At 43.2% G+C, this 26,297-nt stretch overlaps 1 protein-coding gene across 1 annotated transcript in view; it reads right to left on the reverse strand.

The window, feature by feature from the left end:
• FCF1 (FCF1 rRNA-processing protein) overlaps nucleotides 1-26,297 on the reverse strand; it is a 671,099-nt gene that overhangs the window by 52,084 nt on the left and 592,718 nt on the right. Inside the window, exon 7 of the mRNA XM_044074623.1 lies at nucleotides 21,545-21,639. Within this exon, the coding sequence (XP_043930558.1) occupies nucleotides 21,545-21,639 (95 nt within the window). The remainder of the gene's footprint in view (nucleotides 1-21,544; nucleotides 21,640-26,297) is intronic.

Consider the following 26,297-nt stretch of genomic DNA (forward strand, 5'->3'; position numbering starts at 1 on the left):
GACCTCTCCACGGACGGAACCAATGAAGAGGTCGGAGCCGACGACACCGGAGCCGAAGGAGGAAGTATCGGCTCCGATGTAGGCAAGGTCACGGTACCGAGAAACTCCGGCTCCGAGCTTGAGTGATGAGTCGGAGGAGGAATAGATAATTGTATCGAAGGAGCCGCAGTCTGGTGAGATGGGCTCTGGAGCATTTGGGCCAGTGCCTGAAATTTTATGAGTCTACTGACCACCCTCTCGATGTCATGGTCAGAAAGCCTAGATGACCTCGATGAAATGAGTCCTATGACTCCGCTCCGACAAGAGTGGGGATCTCGGAGCCAATCTAACTGACTCTAGGGAGGGGGACTTAGAGCGCTTGCGCGCTGGGGTCGGCTCCAATGATGGTTTCGGAGTGGAAACCACTTTGCTCGCCTCGGAGTCAGCGGGAACCGAGGTCGGAGCCATCTCAATAACACCAGCCCTCGACTCAGAAGCTGGAGCCGAGGGTTTGGCGGTTTTTGACACTAAACTGCACTACCCCAGTATTAGTAACACCAGAAATAATTAACTTGTGCTAGTTTAGTTCCCCTCTTGAACTGTACTGACATTTACTTAACTTCAGTTCCTCTATTCTCTTGGTACTCTCTCTATATCACTTACCTACAGTTTGAGTCAACTGACTGATTGTTTTTGTTTGAATTGCCCATCCTCCAGAATCGGGCTGAGAGACCTGTCAATCACTCCCACAAGACTCCTCCTGAAATTAGTCCCTACCCTCCTCCCCCACTAGGAAAGCATAGGACAGAAGTTATATAAGGGCCTGTATTCTCTGTTACCCGATTGTTTTCCAGCCCACAACCCCTCCTAAGAGCAGCTAACAGGTCTCTTCCCGCTTCGCTCCCCACCCTGCCCCCAATTCCTACTGGCTCCCGGTGGTCCTACCTTTATTAGAAGAACAAATCCCTCTCATAATTTTTACCACCAACCACAACACTACTCCTAACTCTAACTCCACCATCTTCCCACTACTACCCCTCCTAATCTGCTAACATGAATAAGCATACCATACTTATACTCTTTGCATACCCTCTTCCTTGCATATCTTACATCTTACCAAAACTCCATTATACCCCCACTCAACAACTTCCACTGTACAACTATTCACACCATCACTTGTGACTCACCCTCACTCTGCTCCTCTCCCACCAACTCGAGAACCATCCCTATGCACCCCCCATGTATTCTATCAACTAAAATACTCAAAACTAAATGCATCCCTACAAGTTAACAAAATAACCCTCCCACCACATCTATTACTGTCTGCACCCAATCATAAAGTTTCCCTAAAAGGCAAACTCTTTCACAAACTGATAAAACTAATAACCTCATGGATATCAAAACTTGCCCTCAGTGGAGATATCCACCCCAACACTGGCCCCTCCATCTCCAACCCCACTTCTAATAGTCAGACTAACAACCACATCTCCTAAATCCCAGCCAGCAGAAAACCAAATGACCTCCTTCTGCTAAGCCTAAATATCAGAAGTATAACCAACAAAGTCCACAAACTCCATGCCACCATAAACTTGTACTTCCTGGATATAATCATCCTGACAGAAACCTGGCTACAACCTCACATTACCAGTGAGCAAATCCTCCCTAATGGTTACAACATACTAAGACTAGACCAACTGAACAATAAAGGAGGTGGTATAGCTAGAATATTTAAACAGCATCTAAACATCCAGATCCTAAACTCATCAGCTTCCCAACTTGCCAATGAAGAAATAATATATACCAATCTGAAAATAAACCACAATAAAACCATCAACATAATAGGATGCTACTTCTCACCTGGCCAAAATATCCCCCCGACTAGAAAACCTCCTCAGCTGGACAACCTCCTCAGCTGGACTACCCACCATCTCCCCCAAGAGACCATAATTTTAGGGGACTTCAATATTGATTGGCAATCCTGTTGCGGCAATCATCCATCCCCATCATCTAAACCTTCATGGCTTCACCCAACTAGTCCAGTCACCAACCAGAATAAATAAAAACTCCAACAAGCACACTACCCTGGATTGGATACTAGTCAGCAAGATTCCCCAGTCCTATATAGCAGGCTGCCTATCAGATAGCCTCAGTGATCATTCCCCGACATTCCTACTCAAAAAACACCTATACCAAGTTAAACCTGTCATCTACCGTCAAATACGTAAAAAACTACACTTTAACCCAATCACATTCATCTCATCCCTCAAAGAATGTAACTGGCACACTCTAAATTACCTCAGCCTAGATGACGCAGTCCAATTTTTCAATACTACCTTCCTAAGCATCCTAAATAAACCCCACCCCCATAAGACTTACCAGAACCAAAGCCCAACCCTTCCCATGGCTACAGAAAACCACTAGGTTAGAAAATGAAAAATAGAGATAAAGCCTGGGAACACTGGTGCAAAACCAAAACTTCCTCAGCAGACAGAAATTCCTAGAATTACGCAATAGAGTCAAAAAGCTAATAAAGCAGGACAAAATCCAATACTACCAGTCTGCCCTCAACTCCTCCCAACACAACCCCAAACAATTCTGGACCTCCATAAACTCCATCCTCCACCCAGGTAAAATCAATTCCCCCTCCACCTAACATTCCTCAATCCTAAGAAAATATTGCTACCTCATTCAACACACACTTCACACAAATCGTACTATCACTAGCTAGACAACACAACCCCCACCCCTACACCCTACACCTTCACACAGTAATCTCCCCACACTTCTCATTTTCTCCCATTGCTACCTCCAACATAAGAAAACTCTTAACTAAACTTAAACCCACAAAATTAGCAGTAGACAACCTCCCAAGTGAATTCCTACAAATTGCAGCTGACGCCCTAGCCTACCCAGTATCCATCTTGATTAACCGATCTGTCAGAATGCTACATCCCTACACAAAGGCAGCCCCTCCACGGAACTAACCAACTACCGCCCCATAGCGATTCTATTTCCACTCTCCAAAATACTAGAAAGATGCATTCACTCTCATGTTTCAGACTACCTCCTTACTAACAACCTCCTTTCTAATACTCAACATGGTTTCTGACCAAACCATAGCACCAGCACTGCCTTACTCTCTTTTACTAACACTATCCTTCACCATAAAAACAATGGCCATCTCTCCTTTGCTACTTTTCCTAGACCTAGCTAAAGCATTTGACATGGTCCCACACAAACAACTCATCTCTGTACTCAATAACTTATCCTTCTCTCAATCAGTCACCAACTGGTTTCAGATTTACCTGTCTGACCACCAGCAATCCGTTGTATGGCAAAATGACATACCTCCCCAACTACCTGTCTCTACTGGTGTTCCCCAAGGATCCATCCTTGGACCCCTACTCTTCTCTATTTTCACCAATAATCTAGCCTTTGCCACCAAACATGGCACACTCATACAATATGCAGATGACTCAACCATCATCTGTTCAGCCCAGTCCCTACCCAAACTGCAAAAGGTCACACAGGATGTCTTTTCCTCTGTTGAAACTTGGCTAGCCGATGCCCAGTTAATACTCAACCCAAACAAAACTAGACTCCTCATCTTTGAACCCACCAAACATACTCAAAACAACTCTCACAGATCACACCAAATTGCTAGGAGTTGAAATAGACAACAATCTCAAATCTGACATTCACATATCCATGACCATAAAAAAGTCCACCAAAAACTAGGAGCCTTACATAGAAATAAGCAACTCTCACCAAAGCAGCTAGGATTTCAGTTGCAAATTCGCACCTCATCTCCACCCTACTTTATGCCTCTCCAATATATACCAACCTAAGGCAATGCGATCTAAATAAACTCAAGACCTGCTACAACAAAATCGCCAAATTCGCCACCGGGCATCCTACAGCAGTCACCACTGTCTCTCACTTACTGAACTAGGCTGGCTAGACCTCCCTCACCTCCTTCAATGGTATCAACTCACACTCGCCCACAAACTGGTTAACCATCCTCTAAAGGTCCCATCCCTCCAGTATCTACTCCAACCCTATCTCACCACCAGACCACTACGATCCAGCAACAAAAATCAATTACAGGTTACTAGTGCCAATAACACTGCTGGAGAAGCACTACTCTCCAGTGCTATAGCCAAATTATGGAACCCCCGCCCCCACACAATAACCTCTGTACCATCATGCACCCACTTCAAAGCTTTACTTAAAGCGCACCTAAAAACATGCTGGCTATGCCCTTGTAACTCTCCCCTCTAACTTCTCCCACTCCATCTACCCCCTACCTCTCTTCCACCCCACAAACTACCTTTGATTACAGCAAGCTCTGATACTTCCATGCCTATCTACTTATTATATGGCAGTAACTTCTTATTGTAACAATTAATATCTGCTAGGACTTCATGGATGGAACAGATGCTAGTTATCTACTGAATGTACTATGTTCTTCATCTGTAACTATGTTTGTAATTTAATTGCTAGGATTCTTCATCTGTAACTATGTCTGTAATATTTTAATTTGTGGAGCTTTTCTCCCTGGTCCTCTGCTAAAAATGGACCTGCATCCAGCCAGACATTCCCTTTCAACAAATGTAAATAAACAATAATAAATAAGCTCTCACTCGTCTAGTCAATTAGAAATATTTATGTTAAACACTTTGCGACTTTGCTATTTTGACTGACCCTTAATTCTTGAAAGTCTGTACTTATCCTCGGCAGTGAATTTAGTGAAGACCTCCTGTAAGACCTCCTGTTGTTACAGAAAGTGTCTTTAGTGAGGTTGCAAACTTTATAATGATGAGTGGTGTATGTACCTCCCTGAACACTTCAGTGTGTAAGCTTTTACATTTAGAGTTATACTAAATGTTTTCTAGCCTTGTTAACTATAAATATAACTTCACAGCTGCTATGTCACTTCATTTCAGTCCTTCTGAGCTAGATTTTCATTTACAGTTGTACCACTTCTGGAGTTGGGCTGTGAATGTAGTTTGTGTTTTGTGGTAGTAACACTTCTCCTATAGTTAATCATACAGGCTCTGTTGTTATTTGTTATTGTCCAAAACTAGATTCTACTAGCCACTTAACTACACTAAATTACTCTCTTCTTGGTTTTGTTGCATAGTGGTTAGGCACAGGGATTCAGTGAGAAGAATTAAGTACTGTATACTATTATTTTGCCATCCCATCCCAAATACATTTTTATACCTGTAAACTGTTTTGGTTACTGATATATAAAATATAGTTTTACTTTTCCAATACATACTTTTTTTAATACTAGCCAAATGTGGACAATAGACTCTTGGAACACTAAGGGGATCTAGTCAGTTAAGAAAATAAATTTATTTTTTTCACTTAGCCTTTAAATCTAAGGCAGAGATAATTTTTATTTAGGCATCTCATACGATATCCAAACAATAGAACTGGATTATTAAGAGTTGAGTGGGATAATAAACCCAACAGTGCAGGTGTGACAATTCTCAACCTTCCCTGACATTACTCAGAACCATGAATCAGATGATAATTGGAGATGGTGCAACATAATATTTAAAAATAACTTTTCTGATAAATCTGTCTTGCTACTTAATATTTATACACCCTGCTCAAAACAGCATAAATTTATTATGACAGTATAATTTATTAAGTCATTTTTATAACCATTATTTCATTGTGGGTGATGACTGGAATGCTGTAATTGATCCTTTAGTGGACAGAACAGGCCAGAAAATGTCATACAATACTCGTGCATCAAAAGCTTTATATGACTTGAAAAATGACTTTCATTTATTTGACCCTTTCCAACTTCAAATGAATCATTCATCAGTACAAAAATGCACCTACTTTTCTCACTGTTACAAAACATGGTCAAAACTGGAATTCCTTCTACTATCAGACGTGTTTTTGAATATAGACTAACTTTCAAACAGAACCCAGATGAATTACCTTCAGTATTAACTGGTCAAATCTACACATGACAAAAACACTGGGTATAACTGGACCCTTAATTCTAATTTACTCCAAAAAGATGACACAAAACAAGAAATATATATTGTATTACATGATTTTTAAGTAATCTGACTCTGACTTACCACTTGATATTCAGTATCCTGCTTTGAAATCCCAAATCAGTTGTAGTTTTAAAGTCTCATTCTATAAAAAAACGTTTATAGACAAAAACACCTAGCTCTTAAAAATACAATTATGAAACTTAAGCAACAACTCCCCTTTAATTATACCAGTACTACTGCAAAAGACTCAACTGATTTGCAGAAAGAATTATACCTGTTATATAAGTCACATACATCCCTACATGAAACAAACACCTTAGCTAAGTATTCAGAATGGAATGACTTTTTGGCAAGACTAATATGTATTAATAACGCTTCCCTGTTGATAACCAAATCCTAAAGGAGGGCAACTCTTTTCATACAAAAAAGAGAAATGCAAACCTTTGTCAATATGTAGTCTCATCTATTTAGTGAGCAAAACCCTTTCTTTTCTTCAAAAGAACACAATAAGTGTTTAACCCAATTACAATTCCTAAGCATAAACCAACAACAACAAAAATCCTGGCATCACTTCCTATCGAGAAATCTTACAAGTTTTCAAAAATCTTAAATCTTTCAAATCCCCTGGTCCATATGGTTTTACTGCAGATTTCTTTAAAACTTTTGCCCTAATTCTTTCCAAAATGTCATTACATTTATTTAATTATTTAGGAGTTATGTACTTACCATAACTTGGTGTCTGTGTTGTCCATTTTCTTTCTTCCTCACTAAAGGGTTATGGATCTGATCCTCGGATCTGACTCAGCCGCATTTTCCAGACTTCAGATCCTAGTCTCGAGCTCCTTCCTCTTCCCACAATACACTATGCTACTTCTAACTCCTCAGATCGAGTTTGCTGCCAGCAGTGACAGAAGTAGCTTTTTCTTGGTCTCGAGTTCAAGAGTATTAGTGTTGAGGATTTATTTCCTTGCTACTGCTTTTTGTTATGAGCTCATGTTATCCAAGAAGGGCAAGTTTAGGTGTGGAAGGCAGATTCCACATAAAGATAGCCATGACCTTTGTCTTTTCTGCTTAGGGCCTAGTCATGACCATCGATCCGGTTTAATATGTCGGGTCTTTGTGCCCAAGATCTTGTGTATCCGACTTTCGGCTTTAAATCTCTACATGGAGAATCAGCGGCTTAAACGTCCAGCTAAAGACATTATGGAGAGTTCCGGGAGTCCTTCAGCCAAGCAGAGTTTGAAGAGGAAAGTTAGCAAACCTAGACCTGAATGCACTTTGGCCACGCCTCTTACCTCTGACATATCCCTTGAGGTCAGTGAAGACCCAATGGTACTTTTGGGGGTCGGGTTCCTCGGCGGGTATCTCACTGGAAGCCAGTAACGAATCTGATCTCAGCACGTCCTCAGAAGCAGTGCAGATGTCCGTTTTTGGTTGAATGGAGGAACCGCAGCTTGCTGTGCTTGAGGGCCCTGGGGATGTTCCTACCACTTCTGCTAGGGATTTACCACAGACTACTCCGCACATTACACCTACATTGGGTTTCCTCTACTTCTCATGCAGAAATCCATGTAAAGAAAAAAAAAAAAAGACATTCTCATGTTCCCTCAGCTCCTCAGTATGACTGAGATGCTTTTTCCCAGGGTCGTATCAAGGCTTTGATGGCTCTGAAGCCTTCCTAGGCTATCCCTGTTCCTTCCTTTACATCCTCCCCTGATCAAGGAATTGGGACTCTGGTTCTTTCTACAGATACTGATGACTCTTCCTCTGATGAAGACACTCTAGCATATTCCACTCAAATTACATCCCCACCAGAATATGCTTTTCCAGAGGAGGAATCTAATGGGGGGGGGGGGCTCCTCTGTGGAAGAGATTTCCTTTGGTGAAACCATTAATACAATTAGGGAATTCTTAAAATGGGATTGTTCCTAGATTTCTGATGAACAAAAAAAGTATTATGACCTGTTGCAAATACAGGTTCCCTCTCTTTCTGCAGTGCCTCCAGTCTCCCCAGCTTTCCTGGATGCTTTTGTCTTCTCTTCTAAGACTCCAGACACTCTGTCTCCTGACCCCCGAGAGATCGACTTTACAAGGTGCATGATTATTGTAAGTTTTTCTACAAGTGTCCCTCTGCTGATTCAGCAGTTGTTTCTATAGCTTCTGATAAATCTTCACAATTGTCTCCTGCTATACTTTTATCTTTGGATAAGGAGAGCAAGATTCTAGAGAGCCTGGGTAAAAAGGTTTATACCTCTTCTACTCTAGCTATCACAGCAACAAATTACCAAACTCATGTCTAGGTAATCCTTGGCTCTGCTTTCCCAACCTTCTCAAGCTTGTGTTCATCTACCTGACTCTGAAGTTATAACACAGGTTATGTCTCTTTTGGCTTCCTCTTCACAAGTAGGAAGGCATTCCAATAAGTGCAACTATGATGCTGTTGAGGCATCATATAGAGCTGCTGCTGCTTCTGTGCTTAGGAGGCATTCCTGGTTGAGACTTCAGCCATTACCTGATTATATTAAAGCTAAACTGCTAGATGCTCCTTTGGATAAGTCAGCTCTTTTTGGTTCTGCAGCTGCAGACTTATTTAAGACTCTTCAAGAGAAAAGGATGGAACTTCAAAATCTGAAGCACCTGTTCATTTTTCCAGTTCCTAAGTTTCATAGGAATTTCCTTGTCAAAACTTTTGCTAGGAGAGCAGTTCACTCGTCTTCTGCCTCTTTCTATTTCCAGGTCTAAAAAGTCTGTTACGAGACCTCCTCACTCTAAACCTTCTGCATCTGCTCCTTCTACTCAGCAGCCTTTTCAAGCCAAGACTAGCCCTCTGTCACAATCGCCAGTCTCTTCCAAGTCATACTCCTATCTCTTAACCTCTCTCTCTTTTCCAGTTAGGGCAAGGATCACTCAGGATTCTTGGATTATGTCTATTATCCAACAAGAGTACTTTATGACTTGGAAGGCTCTCCCTCTTTTCAATGGAATCCCACAGCCCTCTTCAAATCAACTGGAATTGTTTCCAGAGTTCCTATCACAGCTACTTTCTCAAGGCACAATTCAAAGTGTGCCAGTGGAACAAAGAGGCAGAAGGTTTTACTCAATGTTTCTGGTTCCAAGAAAGGATGGAGACCAATTCAAGATCATTTCCACTTCAACACTTTCCCAGAGGTACCATCTTTCTGTATGCTGTCCTTACAAACTCTCTTTCCTCTGATTTCTCCTCAGTCTTACATGGCCTCTCTAGACATCAAGGATGCTTATTTACATACTCCCATTCATCTTCTGTGCAGGAAATGTCTGCATTTCTCGGTGGGTTCTTTGCACTTTCAGTTTTTTGCCTTGCCTTTTGGTCTTTCCACTGCCTCAAGGGTATTCACAAAGTACTTGACCCCTGTGATTGCCTTATTGAGACTCCAGGGAATTCAGATATATCCATACCTGGACGATCTTCTCTTTCTGGCTCCTCAGTCAGAACAGTTGTCTCAAAACCTACAGGAGGTGGATTCTTCTCCTTCAAAGTCTAGGGTTCATGATAAACTTCAAGAAATACTCTGACTCCATCTCAGGTCACATCTTCCTGGGGTGCAGGTTTAGGACAGACGTTATGATGTTTTTTCTTCCTATGGACAAGGTTCAGTCTCTCATTGCCTTTCTGGAAAGCCTTCCGCCTCTTCCCTAAATTTCGGACAGGGAGTTTCTAAGACCTCTTGGGATCAAGGCTTCCATAATTCCCATACTGCCCTTTGCAAAGCTGCACATGAGAAAACTTCAGTGGTTTCTAAAGGCAACCTGGTCACAGCATCCTCACCCTCTAGAGGTTCTGATTCCACTCCCCTCCTGCTTAAAAACAGAGCTTCTCTGGTGGACTCAGCAGCTTACTCTGAATCCAGGGCATACTCATCTTCAGCTCCATACTTCTCAACATCTATTCGCAGATGCCTCAGACACAGGCTGGTGGCAACTTTTGCTTCCAGGATGGTGTAGGGCCTTTGGTCTCCATCTCAATGGAGGGAGCACATCGGCATCAGGGAAATGAAGACTCTGATTCTGGCTTTGCAGGCTTTTCATCCTCTCTCAACCAGGTCCTCTGAAAATTTTTACAGACACCACCACTGTTCTCTGGTACATAAACACACAGTGAGGACCAAATCTTACCTTCTTTGCAGGTTAGCTCTCAGGGCATGGGAATTGGCAATTCAATACAAGATGACTTCTTGCACTTTACATTCCATCTGCTCAGAACAGTGTGGCAGATACCTTAAGCAGGTTCATGATGGAGTCTCATGAATGGATGTATCACAGGGATGTGCTTCTGGATTTGGTCCACCGGTGGGGTACCCCCTCAATCTGCATCTATTTTCCTCCACTCTGAACTTCCTCTTTTTGTGCTAGACTCCCACATCTTCTGGCTTGGAAGGTGGATGGCCTATCTTTTTCACGGACGGCGATGTTTTGACCGCCTCCGTTACTTTGACATTTTTGTCACTGTAGTACGATCTCAGAGTTAGTATATTTAAGTAGGGGGTGTGGGCATAACCCCCACTTTATGTTTTGAAGTTTTTACTTTTACTTTTTCTTTTTTGTTGAACAGTGATTTTTTTCCCTGGGGAAAAAAATTGCTGTTCCAAGTGTTCCGGATTGCAAATCTTTGCTTATATGGGGTCGATAGATCAGCATTCGCTGATTTAATATAGACCCTCACAAGTTACCTCAACGTGTGGACCTGCTCACATAAGGCAAGGGATCCTTGCTTCATCCACATCTGTCAACCTTGCATATAACTATGTGGGTGATCAACTTTTGATTCCTTTCATAGGCTGGGGCTAGACTATCGGCCCTAGGGCCTATACAAGCCTAGCCATAACAATTCCCTGGCTATTTCTTCCCAAAATATTTACTTTCCTGGTCCCCTGTCTAGCAGGGCGACTGACGTGATCCCCAGGGGGAAACTTTCCAGCTCCGATCCAATCGTCAAGGTTCCTTTTGAAGAGAGCCAAAGAAGTGCTCACAGAGTATGGGGAGTCTCTGGGTCAGGAACCTATCCCTCCAGCATGTTTTGTTCACTGTGATGACCAGGTTTAGATCCCTGGAGCATGTGGCTCTGAGGGATTGGGATTTCTTTAAGTGTAGCATGTCCAACAGCTCTGGGTTTGACATGGCCTTGTATGTTAAGCGGAGATCGTCTCCAAGTAGGCAATATGAGACAGTATAGCTGGAAGTTTTTTTTTTTTTTTAGACAGCATAGGGCATCTGCTTTAGGCTTGTGATTCTTTAAGTGAGGTATTTCTGTGTCCTTTCCAGTTGTTGTAGATGTCTTGTGAGGTACATACCAAACGGGGCGTTGTACTCTATAGTGGGTCTAATGAGGGATGAGTACAGTGTGACAATGACCTCCTTTTTTCTGGAAGAAAAGCCCTTAGTGATAAGATGTGTCACACAGAAGGATTTCCTGACTGATGTGGTGATGTGGTTATCGAAGGTGAGACCACTGTTCATCTGTGTCCCTAAGTCCCTTATCACACTTTCGGTGTTTAGTGTACTGCCACTTATGTGGTAATTCATGGGTACATGTTTTTTCCCAAAGGGGATAACTATACATTTCTTGGCACTGAGCTTAAGCCCATGGCTCTGGCACCAAGCATCTGTTTCTATAAGGCCCTTTTGCAGAATATCCACATCATTTGGGGATTCAATAATGGCTCCCAGTTTGCAGTCATCTGTGAACATTGTTAGCCAGAGTCCCTTAGTGCTGGCCTGTACATCAGAGAAGTAATGCCAAACAAGAGTGGTCCCAAGACTGAACCCTGAGGTACTCCACTTGTCTGGAGCTGGACTTTGAGTCGGCTACTTTTACAGTGTGGATTCTGTCAGTAAGCCAGTTGGCAACCCATCGAGTGATGTATAGATTAATGCCGAGCTTAGTAAGTTTATCTATGATTCCAGAGTGGGGGATGGTGTCGAAGGCCTTGGCAAGATCCAAATAGGCTGTGTGGACCACCTTGCCTTCGTCCATGGCTCTGGAGACTGATCTGAAGAAGTCAATCAGGTTGAGGAGACAAGATCGGCCCTTTATGAAACCAAACTGGGTGGGGTCCAATGTTTGAAGGTTGCCAGTGTCTTTGTTTATAAGTTCCTTGATGATACGTTCCATAGCTTTGCAGAACAGGCTCGTCAGACTGATGGGACGTTAGTTCCTGGGATCCAGGGTGGATCCCCCCTTGTGGAGTGGGATAACTGTAACTGTGCTCCACTCATTGGGCACAAAGCCTGAGGTGAGGCTATGATTAAACATGACACTTAGGTGAGGTGCCAGTCAATTTTGTAGTTCATGCAGTACACAGCCCGGGATGTCGTCTGGTCCCATGGATGCTGTATTCTTACCTTTGGAGAGTGCCTTTTTTTACCTGTGTGGCTGTGACTACCAGAATTTAGCAATCTTTTGGTATTGAGATGGGCCCTTTAGTGGTGAGTGGGGGGTGAAGCTGGCAGTGAATCAATCTGCCAGGACATTGGCAATATCCTTGGGATCAGTATATTTAATGCCATTCTGTTGTAGCTCAGAGCAGATCTGAGCATTGCCATTTAGATTCTTGACATAACTATAGAATGCCTTGTGGTTGTCCTTGGAATCTTTGGCAATTTTATTTTTGTAACTAGCTTTGGAGGATTTTATGAGGGATCACAGCTTCTTACAGAGGCTGGTAAGGGAGTATTTTGCATCCTGGGATTTTCCTCTTCTGCAACAGTTTCTTCCTTCTGTTGTATAGTTTGTTTATGGCAGGGGACCATCAGATTGGCTTTCTTTTTTTGGAGGAGAGCATCTTGGTTCTATTTGGAATGGCACAATGCATGCATAAGTGGATGAGCTCGTACAGTGCCTTAGTGTAGGATTCAGCAGTCGAACTTTCAGTTCCCGTCTGCCTAGTTGTCATGAAGTTTGTCACTTCTGACTTGAGTAGCATGAAGTTAGCTTTGGAGAATTTTTTATGGAGGTTACCCTACTGGGGGGTGGGGGTGGGATGTGGACATCAAGGGTGATTAGCTTATGGTCAGACATGACCAAAGAGGGGGGTGACCACTGGTGTGGAGCATCAATCTCCCATGTTGGCAATGACCAGGTCTAGGGTATTTGAGCCCCTGGTGGGACTATGGGATTAGTTGATTCAGGGCTTTGGAATTTATGAATTCCAAGAACCGTTGGGCAAAGTGTTGGTACTCAAGTAGTCTTCCGAGTTAATGGCAGGATATTTGAAATCATCCAGTATTAGGGTGTTTGGTTGTATCTTAATATTTTCCAGTATGTTTAGAAAGGTGTAGTGAGAATCTTGCGGCATGGTGGGGGATCTGTATCAAGATACAATATGGATTGCAGTCTTACCTAGAGTTAGTTACACCTGTAGAATTTCAGATGCATTGTGTTGGGCAACTAAGCATGGGGGTGTGAATATCCTCCACCTCTACAGTTTTGGTCCTGGTTTGGTGGCCGAAAAGTGTGGTAAGATGTGTAGCCTGGTATTGCAGGGGTGCTCTCTGGAGCCCTGAACCAGGTCTCATTTACTGCACAGATATCAATGTTCTCCATTTTTAGCAGTGCCTCGAGAGAGTGCATTTGAGGTTTAGACTTCTAGCATTGAGTACCTTCAGATTTTGTATGCTTATATCTGTTACGGTGGTGGTTTTGTCCTTTGAGCCTTGCCAAAAAAAGGCACTACAGGGGTGGCAAGAGCCTTAGCCAGTAACCTGAATCCCAGGGGCGACAGGTGCAGACCATCTCTGGCAAAGCATCGTGGTTTGTCGATCATGTCGTCCCAGGCAGACATATACTGGATTCCCTTTGAATGACACCAGAAACCTAGCCAATTGTTGAAGTCAATCATTTTGTCCTTATACTGTGGTATCATTCTGGGTGAAGGCAGGATGCTACTCAGTGCTAGGGTCATACCTGCCTGGGCCACATGATCTGAGAGCTCTTCCATGTCTCTCTTCATGTAGTCCAGGGAGGTACGTCTCAAGTCATTCACTCCAACATGGACAATGACAGAGTCATATTTGTACTTGTTGTGGAGTGACTCGAGTGCATGCATTATGTTGCGGATCCTGGCACCCGACAGGCAGCTGACTGCAAATTTCCCCTTGTTCAGCCTGGTGAGTGGGACATCAGTGTGCCTGAATATAGAGTCACCTATGACTAAAGTGTTGGGTACGTTGTCTTACTTCAGGGGCTGCTGTTGTGTGGCACACTGGTGTTGTGAGCTATATGACACTTTAGTTGAGATTGGTGTTTATTTGCCTTTCAGCTTCGGAGGTCCTTGTTGTTTGGGCAGGTTAATGTTAAGGGCCTCCGCATAAGTGGGTTTAGTGTTACTATGTGTGGATGTTGGTGGCGTGAGTTTTGAAGGGCTATGTGTTGCTTGAGGTGTAGTGCAGGTGTTAACCTTCTCCTCTTGACTGTCTAGCACAATCTTGGATGGAGAGAGTTTTGCTTCCAGTTTGGCTATGTAAGTGCATCTCTCACAGGTTGTAGTGCTAGGTGGTAGGAGGAGAGGGTTGGCTGTGTACATGAGGCAATTGCTGCATTGCCCCAATGCGCTCAGATTCACCAGGTGGACAGGAGACATCACCGGAAGCTGACCCTTGGACATTCCTGGTTCGGTGTTTGTTTTGTAAAGTATACAAGCTGTTTTCCCTTACCTTGGCAAGGTACTTTGTAATTACAGGCTGTTTAGTGCCTACAATTAATTTCTCCTCATTAACAAGGAGAGTTGAGTGCTTGTATCAGTTTAAGGCTTCCTAGTGCTTTCCAGCAGGTTTCAGAGAAAGTGCTAGTCACAGGGATCCAGATTTTAGTGCTACTACTGAGAAGCCAGCTAGTTCTAAGGAAAAGTTTGAAGAGCACCTTTCAGAAGCTTATAAAAAAAGTCCTGGATGCAGCAAATATGTATATGGGCTACACTGGTGCCAGGAAAGGTAGGAAAGTTTTTTTTATTTATTTTTTTTAGTAGAAAGTGAAGAGGCAGACGATAATGAGATAATTCAATATGCAGAAGCTAAAGGGGTGGGCCTTTGCTAAGTTCTCACTATTAACAGTAGAATGAGCTGATGTAATGTGACTAGGGAGGAGTGTCCAGTATTGACTTTATACCAGAGGCGGGTAACTCAAAGCCACTAAGACAAAAAGACCACAACAAGAACTGGGAGGATGGGTGGGAAAAAACAGTTGTACAGATTACAGAGATATTAAATCAAAAGTGCAGAAAATAAATGAGAATAAACTCTTATATTTTCTCAGTATCACAGCTGGAAGTAGGTCAGTCTCTCTGCAGAATCCTGAGCAACAGGTATATCTGATTTAAAACATGGCTATTTAAGGCACAGGACAGAAACCACACCAATTATCTAAACAATAACAGAGGCAGGACTACCTTGGCTACATAAAACTAGTTCTAGAAAAGAGACATAGAGGAGCTCTCCGATTATGTAGCCCAGGCTGGTATGACCCTGACCCTGAGCAGCATCTTGCCCTCACCAAGAATGATACCACAATACAAAGACAAGATGATCAGCTTTAACAATTGGCTCAAGTACTGGTGTCATTCTAAGGGGATCCAATGTCTGTCTGCCTGGGATGACATGTTGGACAAGCCACGCTGCTTCGCAAGGGATGGCTTACACCTGTCACCACTGGGCTTCTGGATATTGGCTAAGGCTCTTGCCACCCCCATAGTGCCTTTTTTAGGCAAGGCTCAAAAGACAAACCCACCTCCTTAGAAAACAAAAATGGAAAAAAACTAAGGGTAATGCTGCTCAACGCCAGAAGTCTAAATCTCAAGATACAGGTACTTGATGCACTCCTCAGCATGGAGAACATCGACGTCTGTGCAGTAACTGAAACCTGGTTCAAGGCTCCTGAGAGCACCCCAGCACTACCAGGCTATACCTCGTATCATGCTTTTCGGCCCCAAAACCTGGGCTGAACCACAAAGGGAGGGGGAGTGTCCATATTCATCAAGGACACCCACACCTCCAGGTTAGTAGCAACACATGAAGCATCAGAGACCATACAGGTGCAACTAACCATAGGCAAAACTGCTATACAACTGGTAGCATGTTACAGACCACCCTCCCAATCTCAAGAACCCCACTCAGCCTTCCTAAAGACATTGGAGGATATGAATGTATCGCAAAATACCATCATACTGGGAGACTTCAACTACTCAAACATAGATTGGGTACATTATTCTAGCCCTAATACCCTAGCCCAAAGGTTCCTGGAATTCATAAATTCAAATGCACTGGAACAACTAGTCACCTCTCCCACTAGGGGAGATAATATACTAGACCTGATCATCACAAACATGGGGACAAAATGCTCCACACTGGAAGTATACCCCTCACTAGTGAGATCTGACCACAAACTAATCACCCTGGATATACATATCCCACCGCCACACACAGCACAAAAGACCACAGTGAAAAACTTCTCAAAAGCAGACTTCACTCTTCTTAAGACTGAGATGGTATCTTTTAAGCCCACTGTGCCAGTGGATACCACATCCCAAAATGCCGAATCCTTCACAAATGCTTTCTATGGACATCTCCAAGAATGCATGGATCATGCAATCCCAAATAAATCCAAGTCCCTCTCCACCAAAGGTAAGCGTCCTGTCTGGTGGACCTCAGCCATAAACAAATTGTATAACAAAAGAAGGAAGCTACTGCACGTCATAGCAAAATCCCATAAAGGGAAGACATCTCTGATCAACATTAGCAGAAAACTACGTTCTCTCATAAAAACATCCAAGGCCAACTTTGAGAGAAAAATCGCTAAGGACACTAAAGATAACCACAAAGCCTTTTTCAGCTATGTTAGAAACCTGGGCGGAAACCCTCAGATATGCTCAGAGTTGGTTCACAACAACAAAAAATACACTGAACCCACAGATATTGCCAACATTCTGGCTGACAGGTTCAGTGCAAATTTCTCCCTTCCCTCATCCCCAAAAGAAGAAATACTTATCCCAGCTGAATGTAATCTCCCTGTCATCTCAGTTGTCCAAGTGAGAACCGCCCTAAACAAAGCAAAAAACACAGCATCAATGGGACCTGACGGTATCCCGGGTTGCGTGTTACGTGAACTCCAAGAGGAGCTACACCCACACATAAAAATGCTATTTAACCTTAGCCTTACTTCGGGATATGTACCTGAACACTGGCGTACAGCAACAGTGGTCCCACTCCACAAGGGGGGTGCCTCTACAGACCCTGGAAACTACCGCCCCATAAGCTTAACCAGCCTGGTCTGCAAAGCTATGGAAAGAATCATTATGGAACTCATAAACAGAGACATAGGGGGACCTACAGACACTCGACCCCACCCAGTTCAGCTTTGTAAAGGGCAGATCCTGCCTTTTAAACCTGGTTGACTTTTTCGAAACAGTCACTAGAGCCATTGATGAGGGCAAAGCAGTCCATACAGCATACCTGGACTTGGCTAAGGCCTTCGACACAATACCCCAACTCAGGCATCATAGATAAGTTCAACAGCTTAAAAGTAAACCCTTATGTCACTAGATGGGTTGCAAACTGGCTAAAGGACAGAACCCATAAAGTTAAAATCGCTGGAGCAATGTCAGACTCAAAGCCAGTCACAAGTGGTGTCCGACAGGGATATGTTCTGGGACCCCTCTTGTTCGGCATTTATTTCTCAGATGTTAAAGCAAACATGGGAGGGCTGTGGCTGACAAAGTTTGCAGATGACTGCAAACAAGGCGCCATAGTCGATACACCAGCAGACACACACATCCTACAAAAAGGCCTCACAGAAATGGACAACTGGTGCCGGAGTCACGGCCTTAAACTAAATGCCAAAAAATGTATAGTCATCCCCTTTGGGAAAAACAAAGTACCCACAAATTATCACATAGACAGCAACCCACTGAGTACAGAAAAAGTAATCAGAGACCTAGGGACCCAAGTCGACAGTGACCTCTCATTTGACACCCACGTTGCCAAAGTGGTTAGAAAAACATTCTACCTTGCACACCTCATCATGAAGGGATTCACATCCAGATCCAAGGATGTCATTGTACCCCTATATTCCTCCCTCATCAGACCCATGATTGAGTACAATGCCCCTCTTGGTATGTACCTCACCCAGCATTTGCAACAGCTGGAGAGACCACAAAAGTACCTCACCAAGAGGATCAAGGGTCTCCAACATATGTCTTATTCTGCCAGACTAAAGAAACTTCAGCTCTATTCAGTAGCATACTGCCTGCTCAGAGGTGATCTCTGCCTGACGTACAAGGCCATGTCCAATCAGGATCTGATGGACATGCTCCACCTCAAAAAATCCAAATCCATCAGGACCACGAGAGCTAAAGACTTAAACCTCGGCACAAGTATGAATAGGACATGCTGGAGGGATAGATTCATAACCCAGAGGCTTCCCATGCTTTGGAACAAGATCCCAGTTCGTATTAGACAGAGCCCCTCACTGACTCTCTTCAAGAGAAATCTTGATGAGTAGATGGGAGATCGTAAGTTTACCCCAGGGGTCACATCTGTGTCACTGCTACACAGGGGCACAGTAAACTAATTCTATTATATAAGGGGACCTTCATTGTGTCACTACTAGACAGAGGCACAGTATTCTAAATTTATTCTGTACATTTTTTGTACCATTTCATGGGGTGGCAAAAGCCACATCACTATGGCTAGGCTTACAAATGCCCCAGGGCAGATAGCCTAGTACTATACTATGAAACTATAAACTTTCACTCATTAAGAAAACAATTAGGCCTCTAGACAAAGGATTTCACTACAAACTGAGGTCAACACTAAGAGATGAGGCACCTTTTTCACAGGATGTGCTTCAGGTTTTGTACAAGGCACAGAAACCCAAATACTAGAAAATCTTACATTTCCAAATGGAGGAGACTTTCCAGCTGGTGCCTTTGTACAAATCTAGCCCCATTTCCTGTGGACATTGTAGCGGTTCTTTCTTACTGGTGTGACTTACTTAACAGCAGCTTCTCATACTCCTCAGTAAAAGCTCACTTCTGCTAGTTCTGCTCATCTGTCATCATCTCCACATTTGGTGTCTGGATTGGAGGTAAAGCTTTTTCTCAAAGGCATCCTGGATATTTAAACCTGCCAGGAAAACAGTACCACCTCCTTCGGATCTGAATTATGTCTTCTAACTGTGGCCCCTTTTCAGCCTGCAACGTCTGCTTCTTTAAAGTTTTGTACTTGGTAGACAGTGATTCTGGCCTTGACCTCAGCCAGGAGGGTTTCGGAGATTCAGGCTTTGATGGCATCCTCTCCTTTCTTGGTTTTCCACAAAGACAATTTCTTAACGAACCTGTTTCTTTTATATCTAAGGTGGTGAATGAGGTGTCTCAATCTATTCAATTGCCCACTTTTCCCCTTCTCCTTAGTCCTCTAGTGAAAGGATTCTGCACACCTTGGATGTACATAGCTTTAGTTTTATCTAGGCAGAATCTAAGTTGCTTATGAGGAAATCAGATCGGCTCAGTGTCTTTCTATCCCAGGGCTCTGGGTTTACCTGCTTATAAACAGACAATTTCTTCTTGGATTTCCAAGGCTATTGTGTTTTGTTATGATTTTCATGGCAAGTCTCTGGCTGCGTCTGTTAGAGCTCATTCCACTAAATCTGTGGCCTCCTCAGGTGCTTTCTTTAAAAAGCCTGGATACTAATTCTATTCTGGAGTCTGCGACATGGCCTTCTGTGCACACCTTCAACCATTACAGGTTAGATACCATTTCTAGATCTAGAGAAGGGTTGGCTAGAGTCATTCTCCATGACTTTGTTGAAAATTTTACAGTGCATAGTTCCTCGGCTCCTTCCACCTCCAAAGGCTCCTACTAAGCTTTGGTATTCTCCCATATGTTAAGAATACTGCAACATTGAGTAGAAAGACATAAAATAGTTGTGCAAAATCTTACCATAACCATAGATGTCCGTGTCTTCTATGGTGCAGTATTCTTTCCCTCCCAGCATCTTGTTCCTTCCTTGCATGGCTTATTCCTTAGCTCTGGTGTTCCTCATGGGGCATTTAGTTCTGAGGATTGTACATTCGGATGTCCTTCTACGGCTGATGTTGTCAGAACATACTTGTGACGTCCCACATACTTGTAGTAGCTAAAAGCTGTTGTACACTGGTTGGACGTTGGGTCATTGGCTGGAAGCCTACCCATACGTTAAGAACACTGCAACATAGAAGAGAAGGACCTCTACTGTTATAGTAAGATTTACACAACTATTCTGTCTCCAACCTATGCTAGGTGTTTTACTATTCCCTAGTGCAGCATGATGTCTCTGCCACTGCAACACAATCAGCTCAGGTTTAGTCCTCAATACATCAAGCTAATGGACTAAACTTCAGTGCACCCTCCTGTCTGGATGGTGAAGTCTTAGCCTCAATGTCAAAAAATGAGGTTGAAAATGAAGACCGAGGCACTAAGATCTGCAAAATCCATACTCCATAACCTTTTTCCACCACAGCCTACAATACTGGTCCCACATGAGGGTACACGCTTACCTTATAGCTGGGCATGGCTGTCTGGGAGTGTGAGTGACCCTTGGCATGCGTAGCGGCCTGTGTAACACTGTCTACTCAACAGGTTGTGCTTGAGCAACAGGACAAGGCCACCACCCTCCCTCCCCTTGCTACATGAACCAAGAATGACTATTCACTTATATTATCAGGGTCACCACCAGAGTTCTTTTAATGAACCCAAAAAGGGACTTTACCCAAGGTTTCACCCCCCCCACCATATGTCTCACAAGTGGCGGTCCTAGCTTTCATTTCAAAGGTCATTTACATAGTCCCTTTCTGGGTTCTTTTAATGAGCCCAGAAAGAGACTATACCCAAGATTTCACCTCCCTATGTCTCACAAGTGGCAGTCCTAGCTTTCATTTCAAAAGTCCTTTACATAGTCCCTTTCTGGGTTCCATTAATGAGCCCAGAAAGGGACTATACCCAATGTTTCACCCCCCCCATGTCTCACAAGTGGCAGTCTTAGCTTTCATTTCAAAGGTCTTTTACATAGTTCCTTTCTGAGTTCTTTTAATGATCCCAGAAATGGACTATACCCAAGGTTTCACCTCCCTATGTCTCACAAGTGGCAGTCCTAGCTTTCATTTCAAAGGTCCTTTACATACCGGTTCACCATTACAATGCTCAAGGAAATACCACTACATTCAAACACAAGACTCTCAACTTACACGACAATGCTCTTAATCACTATACTACCTAAAAAGCAACATGCTTTTCCCATTATAGAAAATGTACCATTACCTATTAATATTCTGGTCTGACTGACTACAAAAGGGTTTGGAATGAAATCCAGGAATCTAAAAAAGTGTGAAACTATTTGGTAATCATGTTCATAGCAAAGGAAAACATATACCATACCTACAGTTTAAAACTGTAGGAAGAAAAACAACCTTGTATGACCAGTGAAGCCATTCCTGCTTTCAGTCTCATTTGCAGTAGAATGAAGTCACCCTTACCTTTGGTTGGAGATGTACATTATAGGAACACCAGGAATTTTCCTTACTCTTCGCTTAAGGTCTCTGTCTACTGTGGCAACGATGTAGCACTTGTGCTGAAATACAAATCATGATATGGTATTTAATGCAATGGAAATCTTATTTTCCATTTATATTGCAGACAAAGGTGAAGTAGGTCACATGTACTTGTCACAAATATATAAGTCTTCATTGAGTTATTGTCTCAAAGTGAGCCCCTTGGGTACTGTATTTGACATTTTCTCCTTTACAATTACAACCAAGTATATCCAGTATATTAACATTATGGGGAAAAATACAGTTGTACAAGTTAACTTAACATAACAGTAAATGTCTGAATAGATCACTGCTGCTGTAGCCTAAGCTACATGGTTTATATCACACCAAGGATATGACAACTGGCTAGCATCTAAAGTTTTAGGTTGCCTTCCACATGCCCTAAACACGAACAGTTTGAGAAGAGCCATATAAGTCAGTGGTTAGGGCACCAAACCTTTGGAGATTTCTTGCCTCAGAGTACAGGAGGCTAGAACCCTGACTTTTAAGTGTATACTAAGTAAAAAGTTAACTAAAAATATCCACACTCTGGCAAAAACGTAACACAAAAAAAAAGGAATGGAGAGAGGGTGTTCCTAATGCAACAGTGATTTATTCAAACATCAGCTGTTATGGTAAATTAAATTACACACAGCTGCACTGCTTGTGTTCACCATTAGATCACTGCTGTGGTGACCTAAGCTATATGGGCAGATTAACAGAGCTTAGAAAGAATGGGAGAAGGAAGGAGTGCAGAGGGTCATTGTCCAGAAGCTTCAGGAGAACAGCTCTAACAAAGCTTGCTCTGGACAAAGAATGGGAGAAGGAAGGAGTGCAGAGGGTCATTGTCCAGAAGCTTCAGGAGAACAGCTCTAACAAAGCTTGCTCTGGACAAAGAATGGGAGAAGGAAGGAGTGCAGAGGGTCATTGTCCAGAAGCTTCAGGAGAACAGCTCTAACAAAGCTTGCTCTGGACAAAGAATGGGAGAAGGAAGGAGTGCAGAGGGTCATTGTCCAGAAGCTTCAGGAGAACAGCTCTAACAAAGCTTGCTCTGGACAAAGAATGGGAGAAGGAAGGAGTGCAGAGGGTCATTGTCCAGAAGCTTCAGGAGAACAGCTCTAACAAAGCTTGCTCTGGACAAAGAATGGGAGAAGGAAGGAGTGCAGAGGGTCACTGTCCAGAAGCTTCAGGAGAACAGCTCTAACAAAGCTTGCTCTGGACAAAGAATGGGAGAAGGAAGGAGTGCAGAGGGTCACTGTCCAGAAGCTTCAGGAGAACAGCTCTAACAAAGCTTGCTCTGGACAAAGAATGGGAGAAGGAAGGAGTGCAGAGGGTCATTGTCCAGAAGCTTCAGGAGAACAGCTCTAACAAAGCTTGCTCTGGACAAAGAATGGGAGAAGGAAGGAGTGCAGAGGGTCATTGTCCAGAAGCTTCAGGAGAACAGCTCTAACAAAGCTTGCTCTGGACAAAGAATGGGAGAAGGAAGGAGTGCAGAGGGTCATTGTCCAGAAGCTTCAGGAGAACAGCTCTAACAAAGCTTGCTCTGGACAAAGAATGGGAGAAGGAAGGAGTGCAGAGGGTCACTGTCCAGAAGCTTCAGGAGAACAGCTCTAACAAAGCTTGCTCTGGACAAAGAATGGGAGAAGGAAGGAGTGCAGAGGGTCATTGTCCAGAAGCTTCAGGAGAACAGCTCTAACAAAGCTTGCTCTGGACAAAGAATGGGAGAAGGAAGGAGTGCAGAGGGTCATTGTCCAGAAGCTTCAGGAGAACAGCTCTAACAAAGCTTGCTCTGGACAAAGAATGGGAGAAGGAAGGAGTGCAGAGGGTCATTGTCCAGAAGCTTCAGGAGAACAGCTCTAACAAAGCTTGCTCTGGACAAAGAATGGGAGAAGGAAGGAGTGCAGAGGGTCATTGTCCAGAAGCTTCAGGAGAACAGCTCTAACAAAGCTTGCTCTGGACAAAGAATGGGAGAAGGAAGGAGTGCAGAGGGTCATTGTCCAGAAGCTTCAGGAGAACAGCTCTAACAAAGCTTGCTCTGGACAAAGAATGGGAGAAGGAAGGAGTGCAGAGGGTCACTGTCCAGAAGCTTCAGGAGAACAGCTCTAACAAAGCTTGCTCTGGACAAAGAATGGGAGAAGGAAGGAGTGCAGAGGGTCATTGTCCAGAAGCTTCAGGAGAACAGCTCTAACAAAGCTTGCTCTGGACAAAGAATGGGAGAAGGAAGGAGTGCAGAGGGTCATTGTCCAGAAGCTTCAGGAGAACAGCTCTAACAAAGCTTGCTCTGGACAAAGAATGGGAGAAGGAAGGAGTGCAGAGGGTCATTGTCCAGAAGCTTCAGGAGAACAGCTCTAACAAAGCTTGCTCTGGACAAAGAATGGGAGAAGGAAGGAGTGCAGAGGGTCATTGTCCAGAAGCTTCAGGAGAACAGCTCTAACAAAGCTTGCTCTGGACAAAGAATGGGAGAAGGAAGGAGTGCAGAGGGTCACTGTCCAGAAGCTTCAGGAGAACAGCTCTAACAAAGCTTGCTCTGGACAAAGAATGGGAGAAGGAAGGAGTGCAGAGGGTCATTGTCCAGAAGCTTCAGGAGAACAGCTCTAACAAAGCTTGCTCTGGACAAAGAATGGGAGAAGGAAGGACTGCAGAGGGTCATTGTCCAGAAGCTTCAGGAGAACAGCTCTAACAAAGCTTGCTCTGGACCTGAATAAGGAATCCAGTTTATAGTGCTTTGTGAAAGTAAGTATAAACAACCAAGTTGCTACCTATAAATACTTGAAGAATGCAGCCCTTCTCCATTCAGGATCCATTTGATTTGGGGACTAAGAAATCTGATGAAACCATTACAGAATCGGACAAAACTCTGCATGGAAGTAGCGTTTTATGACGCGTATAACAAGTAACAGCTTAAGACAACCATCTGGAAACAGCCTGTTTAGACACTGGCTTCCCTTTCCTCTTACATCCATAGGAGACAAACGGCTGGTGAAGCTTTCCCATTCAAGGTGTGTCTAGGTAGTACCTTAGGTGAAGCTTTCCCATTCAAGGTGTGTCTAGGTAGTACCTTAGGTGAAGCTTTCCCATTCAAGGTGTGTCTAGGTAGTACCGTAGGTGAAGCTTTCCCATTCAAGGTGTGTCTAGGTAGTACCTTAACAGAGTGAAGAATCCTCTCACTCTCAGTCTTTGCATCAGGAAAGAAGACTGGGACGTCAATGTTTTTAGTTTAAGGTTATTTTTGAGAAGACTTTCAAGCATAAAGGTAGGATTTGCTCTCAAAGAACCCTATCCTTCTGAAAAATGAGGTAGGGTTGACTCCTTATAAGCCCTTGTAGCTGAGATACTTTCCTAGTAAATGTCAGAGCAATAAGGAAAACAGTCTTCTGTATTAAGAACTTCAAATTAGCCAGATAAGCTGATTTGAATGGAGACAGAGTAAGATTTTTCAAGCATAAAGTTAAGACCCCAAGAAGGTACCACTGGTTACTTAGGTGAAGTAGTATGTAAAATTCCTTTCAAGACTGTTTAACTTGAGAATTACTAGCAGGGGTTATCCACGGGTAGACAAGCAGAAATGGCCGATAAATGTACCTTGATAGAAGATATAACAGGCCACAGGACATTAACTCACATAATCAAAAAACAGGAGTAGTGGGACCTGAAGGGATCCTTGTTTTCTGACTAGTGCCAGGTAGAAAATCTTTTCTACTTACACAACTATAATTTTCTAGGAGCAAGTTTTCTCGCCTCCTTTCGTACCTGCTGCATACACTCAAGGAAAAAAAGTGCCTAAAAGGTATCAAACTGCCCTCATTCAAGCAATTAGCTGAGAAATTTCCAGATCAGGGTACATCAAACTCCCCTGTCCTGTCTAAGTAAATCGAGTCTCTGAAGAAGCTTGTGGAAATTGTCCTTGTCCAGACTGAAAATAAGGGAGAACTACTGTTAACTTGGCTAGAAGGGAATCACCACCTCAATTTTTGGAGAGACATTCTGAATCAGAATAATCCTGGTAATCGGTGGAAAAGCATATAGGAACATTGCAGTCAATGGGAATCATGTCATACAGCATCTGATTTCCAGTCCTGTCTGCAAGGAATCCTATAGCAGAATTTCTTTACTAGCCTTTTTTGACAGAAGGCAATCAGATCTCCTTGAGGTGCTCCTCACCATCTAATCAAGTCTTGGAAGAACATAAAATAAAGTTTCCATGCTTTGGTGGGGGTCTGTCCTGATCCTGTTGAACTTGTCTGTAATAAAGTTTTGCAATGACAGAATGCATGAAGCCTGAATAATCTAACTTAACTTAATTGCTACCATTCAGGCTATCATAGCCAGTATGCAAAGATGGCAGGAAATGGTACTCCCTTGTTTATGTACCACATCAATGTGTAATTGTCTGTGTATACCAGATAGTTATTCAAAGATGGCAGGACATGGTACTCCCTTGTTTATGTACCACATCAATATGTAATTGCCCGTGTATACCAGATAGTTATTGATACCACGTAACTGAATTCTGAGAAACTACACTGCATATGCTTGATTTAGGTTAAAGAAACTCAGGAAGAAGTGCTGGAACATTTCTACTCTGTCTGGATGCAGAAAGCTCTTCCCAAAAGGTAGAGTTCAGTAAACATACCAGGAAATCTATTCTGTGAGATGGGATGAGGGAAGATTTCTGTAAACTGATTTGATATTCCAGACT

The sequence above is a fragment of the Protopterus annectens genome, chromosome 6.part0 (genome assembly GCF_019279795.1).
Source record: "Protopterus annectens isolate FY-2018-M chromosome 6.part0, PAN1.0, whole genome shotgun sequence".
Lineage (NCBI taxonomy): Eukaryota > Metazoa > Chordata > Ceratodontiformes > Protopteridae > Protopterus > Protopterus annectens.